The 19,149-nt window shown below is 47.3% G+C and overlaps 1 protein-coding gene across 1 annotated transcript; it reads left to right on the top strand.

The window, feature by feature from the left end:
• Positions 1 to 6,500, top strand: Rhou (ras homolog family member U; the record flags this gene model as incomplete). Its single annotated transcript, XM_005405025.2, is given in 3 exon segments — positions 1 to 168; positions 1,324 to 1,382; positions 5,360 to 6,500. Coding segments are annotated over 3 exon segments (683 nt in total), but the record flags the coding sequence as incomplete, so codon positions are not given.
• Positions 6,501 to 19,149: the final 12,649 nt, after the last annotated feature.

Raw genomic sequence — 19,149 nt, 5'->3', positions numbered from 1 at the left:
GGCCCGGGGCGCCGGGAAGCCGGGGACGCGCGGGGGCCGCCGAGGGGCGCGGCGTCAAGTGTGTGCTGGTCGGCGACGGCGCGGTGGGCAAGACCAGCCTGGTGGTGAGCTACACCACCAACGGCTACCCGACCGAGTACATCCCCACCGCCTTCGACAACTTCTCGGGTAAGCGCGGGGCGGGCGCGCGCGGGACATTGTCAGGCCGGCGCCGGGGCGCGGGGCGGAGGACCGGGCGTGGGGGGATCCGGACCGGTCCGGTCGGACTGTAACTCCGCGGGGCGGCGCGGCGCGGCGCGCGGCTTTGAAGAGCCGCCGCAGTGCGCCCCGGTGCCGGCCTGGGCACGCGAGGGCTGGGCTGGCGCGGAGCCTTCCTTTCTTCAGCCCGGCCGCCCCTCCCCGCCGGCTCGGCTTCTGGTGGCACTGGCTTCCTTTAACCTAGGCAAGTTTTTACCTATAGGGTGTGGTGAAATACAAAGGTGAAAGAATCCTTTATCGTGATCTCTCAGGTCTTTTTGGATTTTAAGAAAAAGTTAGATTTCACAGAAGCTAGTGGCTTCTTAAAAAACAATGTGCCCCTGTGACCTGCAGAGCCAGATGGCCAGGGCCTGACGCCGCGGCTCCCCCCCTTGGGGGCACCTTAGGTGAAGTCCAGCTGTATTGCTGGTTGCCTTCCTAGTTGCCAGTCCCAAGCGTTTAAAAACAATTACAAGGTTGTGCGCAAAAAGACATTGCTTAATTCCAGTAGAAACCATAGCCTATCCACCCGCATAATCACTCTAGTGGAAAGGTGGCAGGCTTTCCCCCCTCTCCTCCTCTTTAATCCTGTTTTTGAACGGAGGGGCATGGGGGTTACCCTCTTCTAGACACAGGGATTTGTAGCTTGTGTTTGTACAAGTTCCTGAAATGGCTAATTTTATGATAAACCCTGAAGTCAGGAACTTTTCCCAAGGGAAACAATTATTTGTGAGATTTCCATGATTTAAATCTGCCACATTGGCTCCTAATCCCGTGTTGCTTTTAGGTCCTTTGAAACAAGTGTAATAGGAAAATAAATCTTCCAGAGCTGAGAGGAAAGCTCAGGCTCTTCCAGGGGCACCATCCAGGACTCAGGGATTTGCTGCCCTCTTGTTCCTGCCAGGGGAGGGACCTGCCAGACCTGGAGGTCTGTGTACAGAAACACCCCCATGGCCCTCCTTGTTCTGGGAAGAGCCAAAGCAGGAGCCCAGCAGTTTGCATCAAGAATGGTAGAGCAAGCTGAGACTGTCCGCCCTCTGGAAGGGTAAAAGACTCCTCCTGATAATCATCTGTCTTGTTTTCAAGCTGTGGTGTCAGTGGATGGGCGGCCTGTGAGACTCCAGCTCTGTGACACTGCAGGACAGGTCAGTATCAGGTTACACTCAGCACTGGGAAAGGAAGCGGCCTTTTAAAGGTTTCCAAATGACCTTTGCTGTGTTTCCACTGGTCCCCTTAGTAACTGGGTCTTTCTGAAGCCTCCTGGGTGGTGAGTAGTGGGTTGGTGTGGGTACTGGGTTGGGAGTGGGTGGGCTCACCCACCCCTGGGCTGGCCCCGGTGGAGCAGGAGGGAGGGTAGGAGGGAGAAATCAGGACACCTCTGAACCAGCAGTCAGCCTGGCCCTGCCATTCTGGTCAGAAGAGGAGGGAGGAGGAAGCAGCAGCGAAACAGCTCTTATCTTATGGAGCTCCTGATGTCCCTCACGTTCTGGTTTTTATCAAAAAAACTGATGCTTTGTAATCATTTCTCATGTAGGCTGGTGATACCTTATAGTCGTCTTATTAAAGGTCAGAGATAACTAAGAATTTGCTCAAAGAGATGCTGGAGCTTTTGTCAGTAAGCATCAGGGCTTCCCTTCCCTCACTGTGATTTAACCTCAGACCAGCCCCAGGCCTGAGCAGAGATGTGCCTGCAGGGCCGCTCCAAGCTAGAGGGAGGAAGGAGTGCACTACGGTCTTGCCCATGAAGAGTGTTTATTCTTATCTCAAGGACTGGGCATTCGGTGGGAACAGCCAGGGAGGGATGAAGAGGGTGTGGGATCCCCTTGGTGCTCCCAGGAGCTGCTGGGCTCATCATCACCTCATGAGGTGGTCCAGCCACCAAGAATGTATGGGGCCTTCTGAGTCCTGGGCCCTGCTTGTTGCCCAAGTGGTAGTTGATGAACTTGTCTCCAGTGTGTCCCCAGTTTGTGGAAGTACCAGGGACACCTTGTAGGCAGGTGAAAGTGTGTCCTCATTTTCTCAGGTGCCAGGAGATGTCCATTGTGTTTGTGAAGTTGGCTTTCTAGGGACTCTCAGCACCTCATCCAAGTCAGGACTTCCAAGCTGCTCACCTACCCAAGAACAACATACTCAGGGCTGAGACAGATTTTATTTTCTAGACTTGGGATGGCAGAAGGCTGAGCAGCCTTGATCCCCGTGGAATGCCAGTCTGGTGGTGCCCATAGCAGTGTGAGTTGACACTCAGCCTCAGAGCACCTCAGCTCTTTTCACCATGAGAGGGAGAAACCAAACGTGATCTTTGTTTTATTGCCACAGGACAGGAAAGTCAAAGAACACAGTCTGTTCTGGTACTTGTTCCTTCCGAATGTCACACAGGTATCAGTAATTCAGGTGACTTTGCTTTGTGTAAAGCAAGAGGGTCAGGTTTCCCATCTGTAGAAAGTGGGCAGAAGAGTATCTCAGGACTTGGAACTCCTTGGGGAACAGCCTGTAGACCAGAGATAAAGCAGGAAATATAGGAGTCCCAAAGCATAGATCCCAGGGCCGCCAACAGGGAGCTGCCTTTACATGTTGTTCGGGCACCATCAGCTGCCACCAGGCTCTGGAGCACACACGAGTGACAGGTCTGCCCTCCACAGAGCTGGAGGCCGGAGAGAGGACAGCGGGTGTCTAAGAGTTAAGAAGGGAGTAGTACAGTGTAGATAAAGGGCCTCAAGCCACCACTGGGGGCCCTCAGGTCGACTCAAGAAGGAGGAACTGCTTGTTACTAGGAAAATTTTGAAAAATGATGCAGATCATCAAAGAAGAGTTGGATTTTCCCTTAGTATCATCTGTTTAAAAGTCAGGGAAGTGTAGAATCATTTTGGAAATACTGTTGCAAAGTTTACAATTAAGGAAGAGGTTTGGCACTGAGCTGATAAGCTTTAGTGCGTTTGGAAATTGTTTTTCCAGTTTTCCTCACTGCTTTTGTGAATTATTACTCCCTAACTTTTGTGCTGGCTGATGGAGAATACCTGCTAGTAACAATAGGGCACCATCTAAAGACCAGTATAGAGCCAGCTTCAAAAACTCATTTTGCAAAGTACTTGCTGATAAGAGGATGAGGCCAGGGATTATCCGTGCTCCTCAAGCACAGGTTAGCATTGGTTGAGACTGCAGCAGAGCTGGTCAGAGTGGTGACACTTTTCCACACTCCCTGGTCCCCATCTGGTAAACTTCCTTTTGATGGACTTGATGTGACACCTGCAACATGTCCTTATAGTCCAGCCAAGGAACATAATCTCCTTGGGCAGAAAAAGGAACATGAGCATTGACTGGATGATTATGGGCACCTGTGGGGGCTAATGAGCTGGGAGCTCACTTCTGGTGCCTCAGGGTTCACAGAGGAGGCTGGTGTGTGTGTGCTGATGTGAGATGGAGCTTTTAAGACTGCACTTAATGGAGTCTGGTGCAAATAGGACAGAGATGGATGGACAGTCTCAAGGAACATGCCGTTGGTCACGAGAAGGGAGTGCAGCTGCAGGTGTCTTCTACAGAGATGCCCATAGAGGCTGACTGTTTCTTCAGCTTTTTGACCCATGAGATACTTAGGGAAAAAATCAGGGTGCAGCCTGACGGGAGGGTGCTCCAGTCCAGTCTCCTGTCTCAAGCTGGTCCTGCCCCAAGCAGAGTTCTGTTCAGCATTCACACTGCAGGCTTAGAGGGCTGAGCTGTGATTGCCTGGTAAGCTTTCTGAGTTTATTTTTGCAGCACAGAGCTGGCACTAAGAAACAGAAGTTGTGTTCTTTGAGCCTTTCCTTCAAGTGCCTCACAGGTCAGGGACACGCTGTGATGTTGTACTCGTGTCTGAGAGTGTAGTGAGTCCACTGTGGCAATTACTTGTTTCCCCCAACGGGGACCCTGGATCCTCAGGTGAAGAACAGTCAAATAAGACTGCTGCCCCAAGAAAGAGGCTATGGGGAGAGGAGAAAATACCTGTAAATAGGACTTGGCAGATAACCAGCATATTCCCGTTGGGTGATGAAAAACACACAAAAAGTGTTTACCTCTTCTTGCCATTGGGAAATCATCAGTAACATTAGACCTGAGGGTGGCAGTGCCCAAAGATACGCATTTTATGTGAGGTGGTATGAGCACTTCCCCAGGAAAGGGCTGAGTGGAAGTTTCTGGTTGGTTGGGTTTGGGACTTCGAGCATTACAGGATGTTTGATAGGAGAGGCTGATGTGGAGACTCATCTGACACTGTGCCTGCTTGAAGATGGCGTTTATGTGTGTCTGTTGGTGGTGACCACAGCTGAGCCCTAATGCCAAGTGGGTTATTTATTTTTAATCCATTCTCACTTCTCTGAACTAAGCCTCTACAGCATAGGGCAAGTCTGCCTGTTCTCTGGTTCCTTATCTGTCCAAAGCACTGTGCGTGGAACTTCAGAGGGAGAAGATCAAGGCCACAGCTAGGAAGTATAAGGGTACAGTCAGAATGAGGCTGTATTAACCAGTGTCTGTGACACTGGGGCACATGTTCTCTGAGCTTTCAGGGACTGGCCTAACACAGGTCCCAGCTCCTTCCTGGGTGTGCCCTGTGTCTCATTCACATCGCTTTGCACTTTGTATGTACCAGGCAGATGAGATGGAATCAGCATCGATCACGCTGTTATAGGGAAGGGCAGGGCTGGGATCATGAAGAGAGGCACTGTGTTTGTAGATGGGGCTTGCCAGGGTGAGTTTGGAGTCTGGGTGCCAGTAGGGTGTGCTCTGAACTTTAGAAGAGTAATTGATTTCCAAGGGTTGAGAGAATCAGTTAGGATCACTCTAGGCTGAAGGCAAATTGAAGCAAACTGGCTCTAGACACCCTGCTTTAAGTGCCTTTTCTATGGTGCATAGCCTGGTGACCAGGAACTCCAGGAACACATAGGGTAGTTTGCATTGTTAGGGCGGCACTGGCCATGGAACTGGCCCTATAGCTGCTGGGCAAGCAACAAGGTCGGTTCTGAGACACCAGCTCTTCCTTGTAGCCCAGGAGGGTTCCCGTCACTGATCAGGGCTGGGCAAAGTACATTAAGGTATCTTTTGCCGGTGAGAGCTGATTACCTGTGGGTAACTGTGGGTGTGTGCTTGATTGCAGGATGAGTTTGACAAGCTGAGGCCCCTCTGCTACACCAATACAGATATCTTCCTACTGTGCTTCAGTGTGGTGAGTCCTGCATCGTTCCAGAATGTTTGTGAGAAGTGGGTGCCTGAGATCCGGTGCCACTGCCCCAAAACCCCCATCATCCTGGTTGGGACACAGTCAGACCTCAGAGAGGATGTCAAAGTGCTCATTGAGCTGGACAAATGCAGAGAGAAGCCAGTGCCTGAGGAGGCAGCAAAGCTGTGTGCCGAGGAAATCAAAGCCGTCTCCTACATCGAGTGCTCAGCCTTGACTCAGAAGAACCTCAAGGAGGTATTTGATGCTGCCATTGTGGCTGGCATCCAGTACTCAGACTCCCAGCAGCAGCCCAGGAAGTGTAAGAGCAGAGCCCCGGACAAAGTGAGGACCCTCTCCAAGTCCTGGTGGGGGAAGTACTGCTGCCTGGCGTGACGCTATGGGGCTGTACAGACAGCCACCCCTCAGGTGGTGCCAAGGGGAATGACTGTGTATGTGTGTGTGTGTGTGTGTGTGTGTGTGTGTGTGTGAGAGAGAGAGAGAGAGAGAGAGAGAGAAATGCACACACAGAGGAGCCCTCAGCTTGTGCATTCCTCCATCCCTTAAATTTTCTTGCTTGTTGGAGCTTAGAGATAAGATTCTTACGCAAGGTAAGAAAGTTAAAGGAATTTTGGAATAAGTTAAGAATTTTTCACAACTCTGGAAATTTAGAGCTCTAGACCTCGGGATTAATTTATATCTATATGGAAAGAACACTCAGAGCGGGATGTCAAGAATGAAATGTTGCCGCATTACCATGTACAGACAGATGAAGCGGGGAGTTGTGGTTTTGACCCTCTGGATTAAGGGCTGCTTGGTGCTTGGTGCACTGTGTGCACACGGCAGCCTTTGTGGGAACAGTTCAGCTTTGAAATTCTGCACAAACTGTACCTTTTTTTTTTAAGAGCAAAAAGTCTGAGAAAACAGTGAGAGACCTCTGTCTACAAAACTTCAAACCTGTTCCTTTGTCACCAAGTAATACTCAATTGCTTAAGTTTTAAAACAACCAAAAAACAAAAAACAAAAAAACAGAAACAACCCATCCCATCTCACTGACTCCTGGCACTGCGTAGACCAAAAAGGAAGACTGTTTGAAATTGGGGTTTTTTCATTGTAAAATCAGTTGTTCCCACACTATATGAAAAAAGCCAAAGTGCCCTGCAGAAGGCCCTGCCACCACAGCTCTCCTGCTATCTTTAGGGACTGACTCACATTGAGATCAGAGCTTGGTGGTTGCTCGGGGGACTAACTCGTCCCTAGCTGCCTAGTCCTGGTGGTGGGACAGAGGGAGCTGCTGTCTGGTGTCTTAAGCTACACCCTCTGCCGATCCATAGGGCATCCGTTGCCACGAGAGGTGCAGCAGATGCTGTGGGACGCTGGCACCTTTCTGCTTGAGTCAGGCAAAACGTCCTCCGTGTGCGTGCATGTGAACATGCATAAGCCCGGTATCTGCTATGGTTTCAGACTTTTAAACAGTTAATGGGGGAAGTGGCCACAAAGCCTGTGAGAATGGTTTAGCTTCCTCTTCTCATCGCCTCTTCTTGGAACAGACATGTTTTTGATTATACACTAGCCATGATTTCAAGTAGATTTTTTTTTTTTTTTTTTTTCAGTTTTTGGTTTTTCTCTGGTACCAGGAACCGAACTCACGACCTTGCGCTTGCCAGGCAGGCGCTTTTGCCGCTGAGCTAAATCCCCAGCCCCTCAAATAGATCTTAATTTGCACATTTTTGAGACCATTTTAAAACAAGAAGTAAAATGAACATGTCTGGAGACCTGTTAAGACCCCAGTGGCTCCCAGAGGCCTGCAGCAAAGACAGCACTATGTCAGGCCCAGTTGTGGCCACCAGGTGTTTCCTCGCTGTGGAGCAGTCGCAAAGCCGTACTCAGGGGACCCTTAAGGTAGTGGTCTTAAAGCTAAACCCTCTGAAGACAGTCCTGAAGAGGAGAGTCCTCTCAGATGGGATGGGTCTGCTTCCGAGATTGCCTTGGGTGAAGCAGTCACCAGAGTCACTTCAGTAACTGGCCAGGGGCATCTCTATGAAGCCACTGGGTAGCAGAGTTTCATCTCTGTGGGTTTTGTGTTACCTTTTTTATATTTAAAAAAAAGCTAATTTGTATTTTTTCTGTAGAAAAATAGTAAAAGATCAGGCCATACTTTAGTGGCTTCTTTTCCTGTTAGTAAATAGGGTGAAAGAATTTGTTTAACAAAGGTTAATCTTTAAACCACTAAAATACATAGACTGTTTCCTATTGATTTTTCTACACATTGAAATTGGGATCAGTCATAGTTTCCTGAAGTATTTAGTTAAACCTGAGTGAAAAAAATTGGTTCAGTTATGGAAATGTTTGTATCAGACCAACTTCCTGTAGCCATCTAGTTGTCCCTGGCTTTCCTCACTGGAAAGCAGGTTCCCAGATGAGGTCCTGTCAGCCTACATGCAGAGTAGGGAGGGACTGGTTACTTAACTGGAAGTCATTTCACATGTTATAATAAAATGTAGAAAAGCAAATGAGTTGATTTTGTTTGTTTGTTTTTGTTTTTGTCTTTTTGAGACAGGGTCTCGCTGTGCAGTTCAGGATGGCCTTGAGCCCACTTTGTAGCCCAGGCTGGTCTTGAACTCTGAATGATTCTCCTGCCTCAGCCTCCCAAGTGCTGGGATTACAGGGGTGTACCACCACACCTACCAGCAAATGAGTTTTTAAAGTAGAAAACAAACTTGAAAGAAGTCTGCACCATGACTGGGCTGTGCCCTCTACCGTGGGGTGTAATGAGAGGCTGTAAGTGCAGGGCACTGCCTAGCCCCATTTGGGAAGCTTCACTTGAAAGTTTGCTCACGTCTAGCTGGATGACATCTAAATGTCACAGTTTTTAATTACTGTATGTTGCTGCATTTATAAAATAATGAGGTATGGTTGTACTTGAAGTTTTCCTCCATTTTTCTTCTTGAAAAATAAGGATATAGGCTGAGAAAATTTTAAAGGTATGTGTTTGGATTAAATATGATGACTCACTTCAAAGCCAAAATGGTTAAATGTGCAGCTTGGTTTGCAGAGGGTTTTAGGCCTAAGTCCTACAGTCCAGGCTGATATCATAATGTAGAAACACTGAACTGGACTCCAGACTGTCCTCCTTTTACTACATGTGAACAAATGGACGTTTCGCAATCTCTCTTCTCTGCTTGGCCGACTTACCAGCCCAGGAATCTGCCCAGGAATCTCACAAGCCGAAGTGGGAGCAGGGCTCCTCTCTAGCCTGCCACAACCTGGTGCCTTATGAAGTCGTGTCTTTTGTGTCCACGTGTGAATGACACTGGGCAGAATCCTGTACTTGAAAATGCTGTAAGGGGGGCGGGTATGAAATAAATTCTGACCTGTGGATACTACTGTCTGGCTTTCTGTCTTGGCATGTCAGGGTCAAGAAGGGTTCTGGCATTGAGGGAACATGCCCTCCCCTCAAATTCCATAGGAGGTTGTGGACTCTGGGGTCTCGGCCTGATAACGGTCCTTCTGACTATTCATTCCCAGTAGGTCCAGTGTCGGGACCCATGTGTCAGAAATCCAGACTGTAGAGGCCGTAATGTGGAACAGACCCCTGGGCCTGAGAGCTAAGCCAGTTCCTTACCAGGATGAGTCCTGAAGAAGGGTCAGAAATCTTAGGTCACGTGGAAGGGGCTAGAAGCCAAGGGCCCATGAGTCCCCAGCAGTGTGGCCTAGGCCCATGATGTTTGTGTCCTGAGGGTATTCAGCGTACCAGGGTACCCTGACGCTTGAGTTGAGACCTGTCATGTCTTGGATACACGGTAGGATACAGGCACATCCTGGGGCCAGGCTAACCAGGACAGCAGTACTGCTGTTAAGAGCAGGGAGAAGGGCTGGACTGTGGTTCCTGGGCTTCTTGCTCTGCAACCCATGTCTGAACATTCCAGCCTTGGGCTAGGGACAGCCTTTCCCTGGACAGAACAGCTGTGAGCAGGAGGTGTAGAGCCGCTCAGGAAAGGCCCCATTGCTGGGTAGACCTGGGCATCTGTAGGTCTCCTCACAGCAGGTCTTCATCAGCGTCCACAGAAGCCATGACTGATCATTGATGATCTCCATCTTCATCTCTGTCATATTGCATGGGGCTTACACATTTTACACATAGTGGCACATTACTTTTTTCATTTCCAAGTAATTTTTATAAAGTCCCTGAGCAGTCCCTTGAGTAATTCCAGTATTACCCAGGCTTGGTCTGGAAAATCTGTCCCTCCTGCCTACCTCTCAGACCTGGGGAGATGGGCTGCCCCTCTTCACAATGAGCCTAATCTTGCAGATAGTGAAGTAGTCATGTGTGAATTCAGTTCACAAGGCAGTTTTGGGAGAGTGTGGGCAAGGAAGCCATGGGGGCACCATGTAAAGCCATGGTCTCCTGGGTCCCAGTTTCCTGTTGGGTTGTCCCTTCACACCCATGTGCAAGAAGCTCTTGCTCTAGACTACATTTACACATTTGCACAGCCACTTGGCATACTGTCCAGCACAGTGAGTGCCCCTAACAATAAACCCAGTGTTGGAGAGACACAGCTTGCATGTGTGGAGCTCGTGGACATACCCAATAATTCTCCGAGAGGAGGCAAATCCTGAAGCAGGACACCTGCTTTGCTCTGAATACCTCCAGGATGTCCCAGAGCATTTCAAACTTACTATATGAGGTTCCTGTCACTGCTGTAACAAATCAACAATTAAAACAACACACCCGGGCTGGGGATTTAGCTCAGCGGCAAAGCGCCTGCCTGGCAAGTGCAAGGTCGTGAGTTTGGTTCCCGGTACCGGAGAAAAACCAAAAAAAAAAAAAAAAAAAGAAAATAAAACAACACACCCATTGCCCTACAGCCCTAAAGGTGAACCGACAGCCTCACTAGGCCACAACCTGGGGTCAGCAGGGTGGCATTGCCCTGCATCTGGAGCCAGCCCATAGCTCTTGGTCCTCCTGTACCTTTACATCCTTGACAATGGGCACATGGAAGCATACTGCACTGGTTTTCCCACCTCTGCCTTCCCTGAGAAGGACCCTCAGGGTCCTCCCCAGGTGCTGTCCCCATCTCAGGGCCACCTAGTCAGAGCCTGCATTCATCTGCTGCTCTGTCCCTTTTGCCGTGTGACCTGCACAGTCAGTGTCCAGGCTCAGGAGGAGGGCATGATATGGGCCACTCTTCTGCTGACCACCCTCAGACTTTGCCCACCTCATTCCAGAGAAGGTCCCCTTGCTGCTCCGTATGCAGAACCAGGAAGCCCTCATGCTCTGCCTTCTCACTTTCCTGTGACCTCCCTCAGTGAGCCTTATGTAGAGAAAATCTTTTCTGTTCTGCTACACGGAGTTAGCAAGAGCAAAGTAAGATGAAAACCAAAAAAGAATAGCACTAGGTGTTTGTGTGTATGTTATGTGTGTATGTATATATATGAATATGTGTATTTGTATGTGTGTGTGTTTATTTGTGTATGTGTACTTGTGGCTTTGTGTTTGTGAATGCATCTGTGTGGGGTGTGTGTGAGGGATGCTGTGAGGATATAGATGTTATTGGCAGTTGAAGGTTAAAGTCTGGTGAAGATGGCATCCAAGAACAAGGGAGCAGGAAGTTAAGGAATCCATTCATCCCAAGGTGAGCGGTTAGATGTGTGGTATGGCCAGGCTAAGCTGACCTGACAAGGCAGATGGCTCCAAGATCAGCAGGACTAGATGATCGTTTACCTGAGCACATGAGGGGGACGCTGTTTCAGTCAGGCCTGGAGGAAGGGAAAAGGAAGTCCCTAGGCAAAGGTTAGCTCTGCTGTGTGACAAAGGACAGACGTGCCAGGTCATCCCTCATGGGGTGAGGTCACTAGGGAGGTTGTCACAGAGTCAATATTTCTGGCCCATTGCAGAGACATCTCTACCGTGCGATAGATGTAATCTTACCTGGATATCATTGAACAAAGAAAGACTCCTGTCTGTCCTTATTCTTTGAGACATAAACATCTTTGTGAAGCATTTCTGGAGGTCCCCAAAAGAAGACAGGGTACTGATCACACCCAGCCCCTGCACCTCTCTTCCTGATGTGAGCAGCTTCTGACTATAATTTGGCTTAAATTTGGGTACTAAAACACCAGTGTAAATCTCTTACAGCTTTTCCTGTGTTGCACAAGATTGAAAAATATCCTCTACACAGGTGTTTCTGCATCCCCTTCCGATTGGACAGCTGGAGTTGTGACATCAGCTTAGCATATATTGTTTGTCACTATGGGAAGCAATTCCATGAGGATATGTATTCTTGTATCCCAGGAATGCTGCTTTGAGGATCTGAATTTAAAGAACAAATAGAGCTTAAATAACCCAGTACACCTTAGTACAAATGCCTTCAGAAATAACACATCAACCACTCCTTGACACATGCTGGATAGTAGCTGTTTTGGGGTTCAGCTTTAGGACAAGAACCAATAGTATGTGTGGCAGTGGACAAGGGAAACACATATGTCAGGATCATATATTAAAAAAACCCGCCATTTTGTCCCAAGAGTGAAGAATGGCCACTGTTTGTATCCATTTCATGCGCTTAGACTGCAGCACCCAGGTGGCAGGGCCAGAATTACCTTTTGAGTCTTAAAGAGGGCCTTTGAGCTACGAGATGGGAGCTATGATACCCCAAATGCCACTGACCTCACAGTATCAACTAAAGTGGTTGATTTGGCCTCACACACTTGCAAATCAAAGGTCTGATTGATAGAAATACAGAAATGTCACACATATTAATTATCCAGCATCCCAACACCCTCTCTCCATCTGATCCCCTTCCTCCCATGTCCCTTCTCCGCCTAGAGGCCCCTCAGCTCCTCACATTCATTCTAAGTGAAACCTCAGGCCAGTTGCTGAGCTGGCACTGCACACAGGTTGTGAGCTCATGAGTGATCTAAAACCAGACAGGGCCCCTGGGAAGTGGATTTTTTAGCACATGGTCTACCTCCTTTGTCACTTCAGAGTCTAAGGGGTGGAGATAAGGGCAGGGTCACTGGGAGTGGTATTGCCTTTGGGACACTCGAGCAGTCTCTAAGCTTGGCCTTACATGGCTGAGAGCCAGCTGAGTCAGGCTGCTCCTGTCATGGGGCAGTGAATCAATGAAGGGTCCAGGTCCCTCAGTCCCAGTTCTTTCACCAGCCCCTGAGCTATTTCTTCTCATCTTTCCCCAAATAAACTGCCCAGGGGCTAGGGAAAGCCAGCAGTTTCAATTTTAAAATGGAACGGGTAGAAGAGGATTGATTTTTAATTAAGAAACTAGTTATTTAGGTAAAACAATGTTTTTTCTAATAAAAATGTTGGTAGAAAAGAACAAGGATCAAAGAGGGTTTGTAAGAGAATTTTCTGGTAAATACCACATTATCTGAATTTTACGTGCCACATTCATTTACAGGATGAAAAATATTTCACCTATTGTCCTGACCTGTTTAGTTGTCTTTTGACCAAATTGTGAAGCAAATGAATAAATAAACACATCATGTCTCCTGACCTCACACCTGCTGTGGTAGGCAGGTACTGGATGGGGTGCCACTGATCTTACTCATTAGTGACATAGAGAGATTTGCAAGGGGCTTTGTCTAAGGTGGTGGGGAAACAATTACTCCTGGGTGTCTTTAGCCTCAGTCTCCCCTTTCTCTCTCTCTGCTCTCATGTAGAGGGTGCAGAGGGCCTCATTCTCAGTAGGGATGCACTGGTCCCGTTATTCCTTTCTGTGCAACAAGGAAAAGCAGTGGTTATTTATTCCATCCCATGTCCCTGTAGGTTGGCTGTTCAGCCGAGCAGTTCTTCCCATGTGCATGTGAGAGGACCATGTAGAGCCATGGGCTGATGTGGGGGGATTTCTAAGAGTCCCCCCACCACCTCCACCCGAACTCTCCTCTCTGAGAGGCCAGCAGAATCTATAGAGCACAGCTCTTCAGGACCAGCTGCTCTGTCCACACTACCTGAGATAAGAATGCGGAATAGGTTTATAGGACTGAGGGAGGCTTTACTGAGATCTGTGCTGAGCACAGCAGGCGGTACATAGGAGGGAGCCTCCTCCACTGACCTGAGGACAGTGAGGAGCTGCTTACATAAAGCATGAGTGGGCTGTACATGCACATTCTACATTTTGAGGACTTCCTGGAGAACTTTCCCAGTAGTGAGGGGCAGGTACAGGTGAGGGTGGGGTCATTTGGGAAAGGCCAAAGGTTCAAGCCCACTGTGGCTGAGGCAGGTTTTCTTGGAACAGGAGGGTGACCAGGACATGTCAGCTGTTATGGCAATAGCTCCCAGAACTTCAGGAGAAACTGCTTGGTTGACAGCTGCCTTCTTTCTCCAGAAATGTCTGAAATCACGGCTACCACTGCTTTTGAGGAGTTTCCAGAAGGGCCAATGTGTTGATCATGAACCCTTAGAGTTTTGGGACTTCGGGGACATTCATAGTTTCCTGTCCCCCATCTCTGCCCTGTCAGGTATTTCCTGCTTCTCAGAGAGGCGGCAGCACCTGGAGCAGGAATGGGGAAGGTGTCACAGTTCTCTAAACTGGCTCCTGCTAGTGCATCCTAGAGGCCCCAAAGTCACCTAGGAGTGGCAAGAGATGCCGGGGCTTATGGCACTTGCCACCTGGTAGGAGGACAGGGAGCAGAAGAGGGCGTGATGGCACATGGTCTGTCCTGGCTCCTTTTGGCTGTCTGAGGCAGGAGGAAAAGGCAGACTTGGTTCTTTCTATCTTACTGGGGATGAGTGAGGCCCTCCTACACACAGTGGATTTGAAACCCACAGGAACATAGAGGTGGAAGGTTGTAGGGCGAAGTCCTGGGACACCTGTCTTCTACTTCCTATGGGGCCAGCTTTTCTCCCCCCCACCCCAATTAGGGCAGAATATCAACTTTATTGGTTTTGGGAGCTGCCCAGGAGATTGGTAGAGCACACTTCTGGGTACGTCTGAGTGGGTCATGGAGGGGTAGTCTTGGCATGTATGTTTGGCCCCTCACCCCTTCCTCTCTGGAACTGTCTCCCTACTCTGCTGCCCAGCTGCAATGAACTGATCAACTTTGCTCTGCCAACCCTTCTGCCATGATGTTCCTGCCTTGGAGCTAGCCCATCATAGACTAGATCTCCTTAAAGCATGAGCCAAGTTAGACCTCCTTTAAGATGTGGATGTCCACAATTCCTGACTTGAAATTATACTACCAATCTACTGTGATAAAATCACCATGATACTGGCAAAAAACAGACCTGAGGATCAGTAGAACAGATTAGAAGATGCAGACACAACTCCAAACACACTCAGCCACCTTATCTTGGACAAAGGGGCCAAACATATTCACTGGAAGAAAGATAGCCTCTTTAATAAATGGTGCTGGAAAACTGGCTTTCTACATGCCAGTGACTAAAACTAGACCCATGTCTACCACCATGCTCTAAAGTCAAAATGGATCAAAGATCTAAATGTTAAAAGAGAAACAATCTACTGGAAGAGAAAGTAGGTAGAAATCTTGGAAGACAAGTGTAGACAGAGAGTTCATGAACAAAAACCAAACTACATGGGAAATACTTCAAATAACCAACAACTGGGATCTCAGCTTATTAAAAAGTTTTGCACATCAAAAGAAATCAACAACAGAGTGAAAAGAAAACCCACAAATTGGGAAAAAATTTTGGCCAACTGCTTCAGACAAAGGACTTCTATCTAGAACATATAAAGAATTAAAAAAGAATCAGGCCCACAAAATTCAAAGACCCAATCCAAAAATGGACATCTGAGATGAATATACACTTCTCAGATGAAGAAACACAGATGACAGATAAATATATGAAAAAATGTTCAATATCATTTGTCATTTGAGAAATGCAAACTAAAACAACACTGAGATTCCATATCACTCCAGAAAGAATGGTTATCATCAAGAAATCAACCAATAACAAATGTTGATGGGGTTGTAGGGAAAAGGAACAATTCTTCACTGTTGGTGGAGTGTAGACTGGTGCAACCACTGTGGAAATCAGTGTGGAGACTCCTCAGAAAACTAGGATTACAGGTCCCATTCTAACCAGCTACTCCTCTTCTGCATATTTTCCCAGAAGAATTAAAAAAATCATACCACAGCGATGTATATGCACCCATGTTTATAGCAGCACAATTTATCATTGCTAAATCTTGGAAATAACCCAAATTCCATCAACCAAGAAATGGATAAAAAAGATGTGTTTTTTTTTTAAACAAAATTCACATTTTATTTATTTATTTTTTTAAACAAAATTCACATTTTATTTATTTAAATTTTCTTCAGCAAAAATAACAGCAATATTTTCTGTAAAGATGTGGTGTTTTTATACAATGGAGTATTAGCTATAAAGAAAGATAAACTTGAGGGTTTTATAGGTAAATGGATGCAACTGGAAACCATATTTGTAAGTGAAATAAGACTCACATGTATAAACATTGTATTGTTTCCCTAGTGTAAGAAACTGGAAGAGTAAATAAGATCCAAAAGGCACAATATATATAGTGAAAGGGAAAGAAACTGCTCAAAAGGAAAGAACAACAGGGATGGGGGAAAGGAGAAAAAAAGGGGAAAAAAGATATGTATATGTGCCCAAAATAGCTGAGATAATTGTACTACTCATTTCTATTAGTTCATTGAAAGGACAGTTAATGCTTATATTATTTGATCAATTTTGCATGCCTGTGTCTTGTAATCTGACCAACTACTTTGAATATAACAATATGCAATATAATAAACTTTGTTAATTTCCTATCATCTTGTTTTTTTTGTTTTTTGTTTTTTGTTTTTTGTTTTTTGTTTTTTGTTTTTTTTTGCACTGTAAATCAAATTCAGGACCTTGTGCTTGCCAGGCAGGTTCTGTGCTTCTGAGCTATATCCCCAGCCCCTATCATCTTGTTTTGAAATTCTGTATCATTTTTATTTTTTTAATTCTCTTTAAAATTTAAAAAAAAAAAAAAGATGTGGATGTCAGATATTATGTCCAGCAATGGAAAGTCTAAAATATCCCCACACCCTTCCTGGCCCTGCTGTGTGTTCTGAAGCCAGACCCTCGCCAATAATTATCTGGATCTCTGCTTCTCTCTGGCTTCATCTCATCATCCCTACCCCTGCCTCTTATTACTGTGAAAGTTCTCAAGCAGGTCTGCAAAATGTATAAGCTTCGTGTGTGAGGGCTCGCCTCCTCTGTATAAGCAGCTCCTCACACCCCTTGGACAGGGGAGCAGGCTTCCTCCTGAGCACTACCCACATGCTCAGCCTAGATCCCAATAAAGCCTCTCGTGGGTGGTCCTGTAGACCTACTCACGGTGGTGGTGAGAAGGGAGGGTCTGGAGGGGACTGGGTTTTTCTTCTGGCTCCTCCCTTGGAATGGTCTTGTCTCATAGGCAGAATTCTCTGCTCAGAGCCCCAAGCTCCCCAGTGCTCCCTCCTCCCGAGCTGATAAGAGCCTCTGCTTCCTGCTGATCCCTCTGGCTGGCGTTCCCACAGCTCACTGGGCTCCTTGATTCTGTTCTGTGTTTCTAGATAGCTGCCACTCCAGTCTCTTCAGCAGCCCCTTTGAGCTTGTCACTTCAGCAGCCCCTTTGAACTTGTCACTGCTTTTCTGCTGGGATGCTGACTGATCCCAGCATCCTCATCCTCCCATGGTTACTGTTTCAGGTCACCCATAAAATATGAGGAAAATGGTAAATCTGCACCAAAGACAAAACAGAAGCAATGGGATACACTTGGAGAGAGCACAACCGCAGTGCCCTGCATGCCGACCTCCCCCAAGGGGAATGTAGGCTGGCGTCGGGTGACCAGGGGCCATCGCAAAGGAGCTCATGCATGAATGACTAACATAAGCACCATGCCTTGTACAGCCCTACAAAGACTCTCCCCTGTGCAAAGCACACAGCTCCTGCAGGCACATGCCACACTTTAGATATAAGTGATACTAATACACAGTGCAAAAAGGGAGGTTAGGCTCAGTTGGGTCAGCAAGGAAGGAAGGTCTGCTGTGGACCAGAGGTTACTGTGTCTGCTCCAGATTTTGAGGACCAGACTTGCTTGTGTTGCCAGAACAAAGATGTTTGCTCTGGGGGTGAAGATCATCCTCTGCAAGAAAAGCCAGAACAGCACTGAGTCTAAAAGGAAGATTCCAATCACTGAAAGGAAAACCTCAAATTAGTTAAGTTACAGGATTCAATTGAGCAAGAACAATTGCAGCCGTCAGACCCAGAAGAGGGTCCGAGAACCCGCCTGTGACTTAGCTCAGGCAGCTCCTATCGGCAGAAAGCAGAGGTGAGGTACTGAGATGGCCTTACTGTCAGCCTCGGGTCTTGCCTTGTTTGTGTTGGTGGCCCCCTAGGACTGCTGAGGCCCCACTGCAGAAATTGTGATGAGAATGGACTCCTAAATTGGACTGTCAGCCACTTTTTTGGGGAGGCGGTCTTTTTTGAGACAGTGTCTCGCTATGCAGTTCAGGCTGGCCTTGAGCTCACTTTGTAGCCCAGGCTGGTCTTGAACTCACAACGATCCTCCTACCTCAGCTTCCCGATTGCTAGGATTACAGGCATGCACCACCACACCCGGCTCTGTCAGCCAGTTTACCTGCTGTGTCAGGCTTCAGTCACTGCTGAGGGTCCAGTGTGATGCCCTCAGGCCACTGTCACTGCATCGATCACAGTTCAGTGCCTTGCTATTTGTTCATTAGTCACTAGATTTTGGCTTTTTGTCATATAACCTATTTTGGTTCTTAAAAGAAAATGTCTTAAGTCTAATAAAGCTGTTGTGAATGGCACAACAGATTTTTTAGAATGGCTTACTAGGCAGTCCCTCATAGTCCACCTTAACGCGGGACTTGCCTTTTCTTTCCCTTCTTCTGCTAAGAGCCAGATTTTGAGGAGCTTTAATGGAAAATGGCATCTTGCCAGAAATATGTAGCTGTTAGAAGTCTTTTGCATCTGTGTGTGTGATATTAAACAAACAATAAAAAGCTCACAGTGTGCTAATGTATGTAAAGCTGAAGCACACGACTGGCTCCCATGAGTGCCAGTATGTGCCTGGCAGCGTTATTGTGGTGGTTGTTATTTTACTTTGAAGCATTTTTCTAACATAGGCCAGGGTCAGAGACCCAGGTTGGTCCTCCTGGGCTGCTATCCTGGTGATGCAACCCCAGTCCTCACCATTCAAATAGGAGTTTGTTGGAGGATCACCCTGCACCTCTGGGAGTCTCATCATCATCTGCAGAGACCAGGATGCCACTGGAGGACTATGAACAAGCAGGTACTTTGGAGCATGGCAGCTCCCGCTAAAGCCCAACTATGCCCTCTGCCCAGACGTTGGCAGGCCAGACAGTGGCACGAAGTCACATGCAGCTCTGCCAGACCAGCAGAGAGAAAATAGAAATGAGAGGAGGGAAAGCCACCCCTGGCCTCGGTTGTGGCCTGTGACCCAGCAACCAGGAGCCTTAAACAGATTGTATCACCAAGAACTTTACCTTAAACAAGGACTTAACCTAAAGATTAGCTGTTGAAATTTAATTATGAAGTAATTAAGTTGAATATTTCTAATTTTACCCTTTTTATTTCCCCCAAAATTTCCAAGTCTTTGTAAGGTTCTGATTCATTTGCTCATTTTCAGAATATGAGGCTTGTTTTTAATTTTGGCTCATGTCAAAATGTAACGTTAATTCATCATTGATGTTACAATTTTTAGATGCACCATGCATCACA

This window comes from Chinchilla lanigera, unplaced genomic scaffold (genome assembly GCF_000276665.1).
Source record: "Chinchilla lanigera isolate Chin_1 unplaced genomic scaffold, ChiLan1.0 scaffold00091, whole genome shotgun sequence".
Classification (NCBI taxonomy): Eukaryota; Metazoa; Chordata; class Mammalia; order Rodentia; family Chinchillidae; genus Chinchilla; species Chinchilla lanigera.
This window is presented reverse-complemented; position numbering and strand designations above follow the sequence as displayed.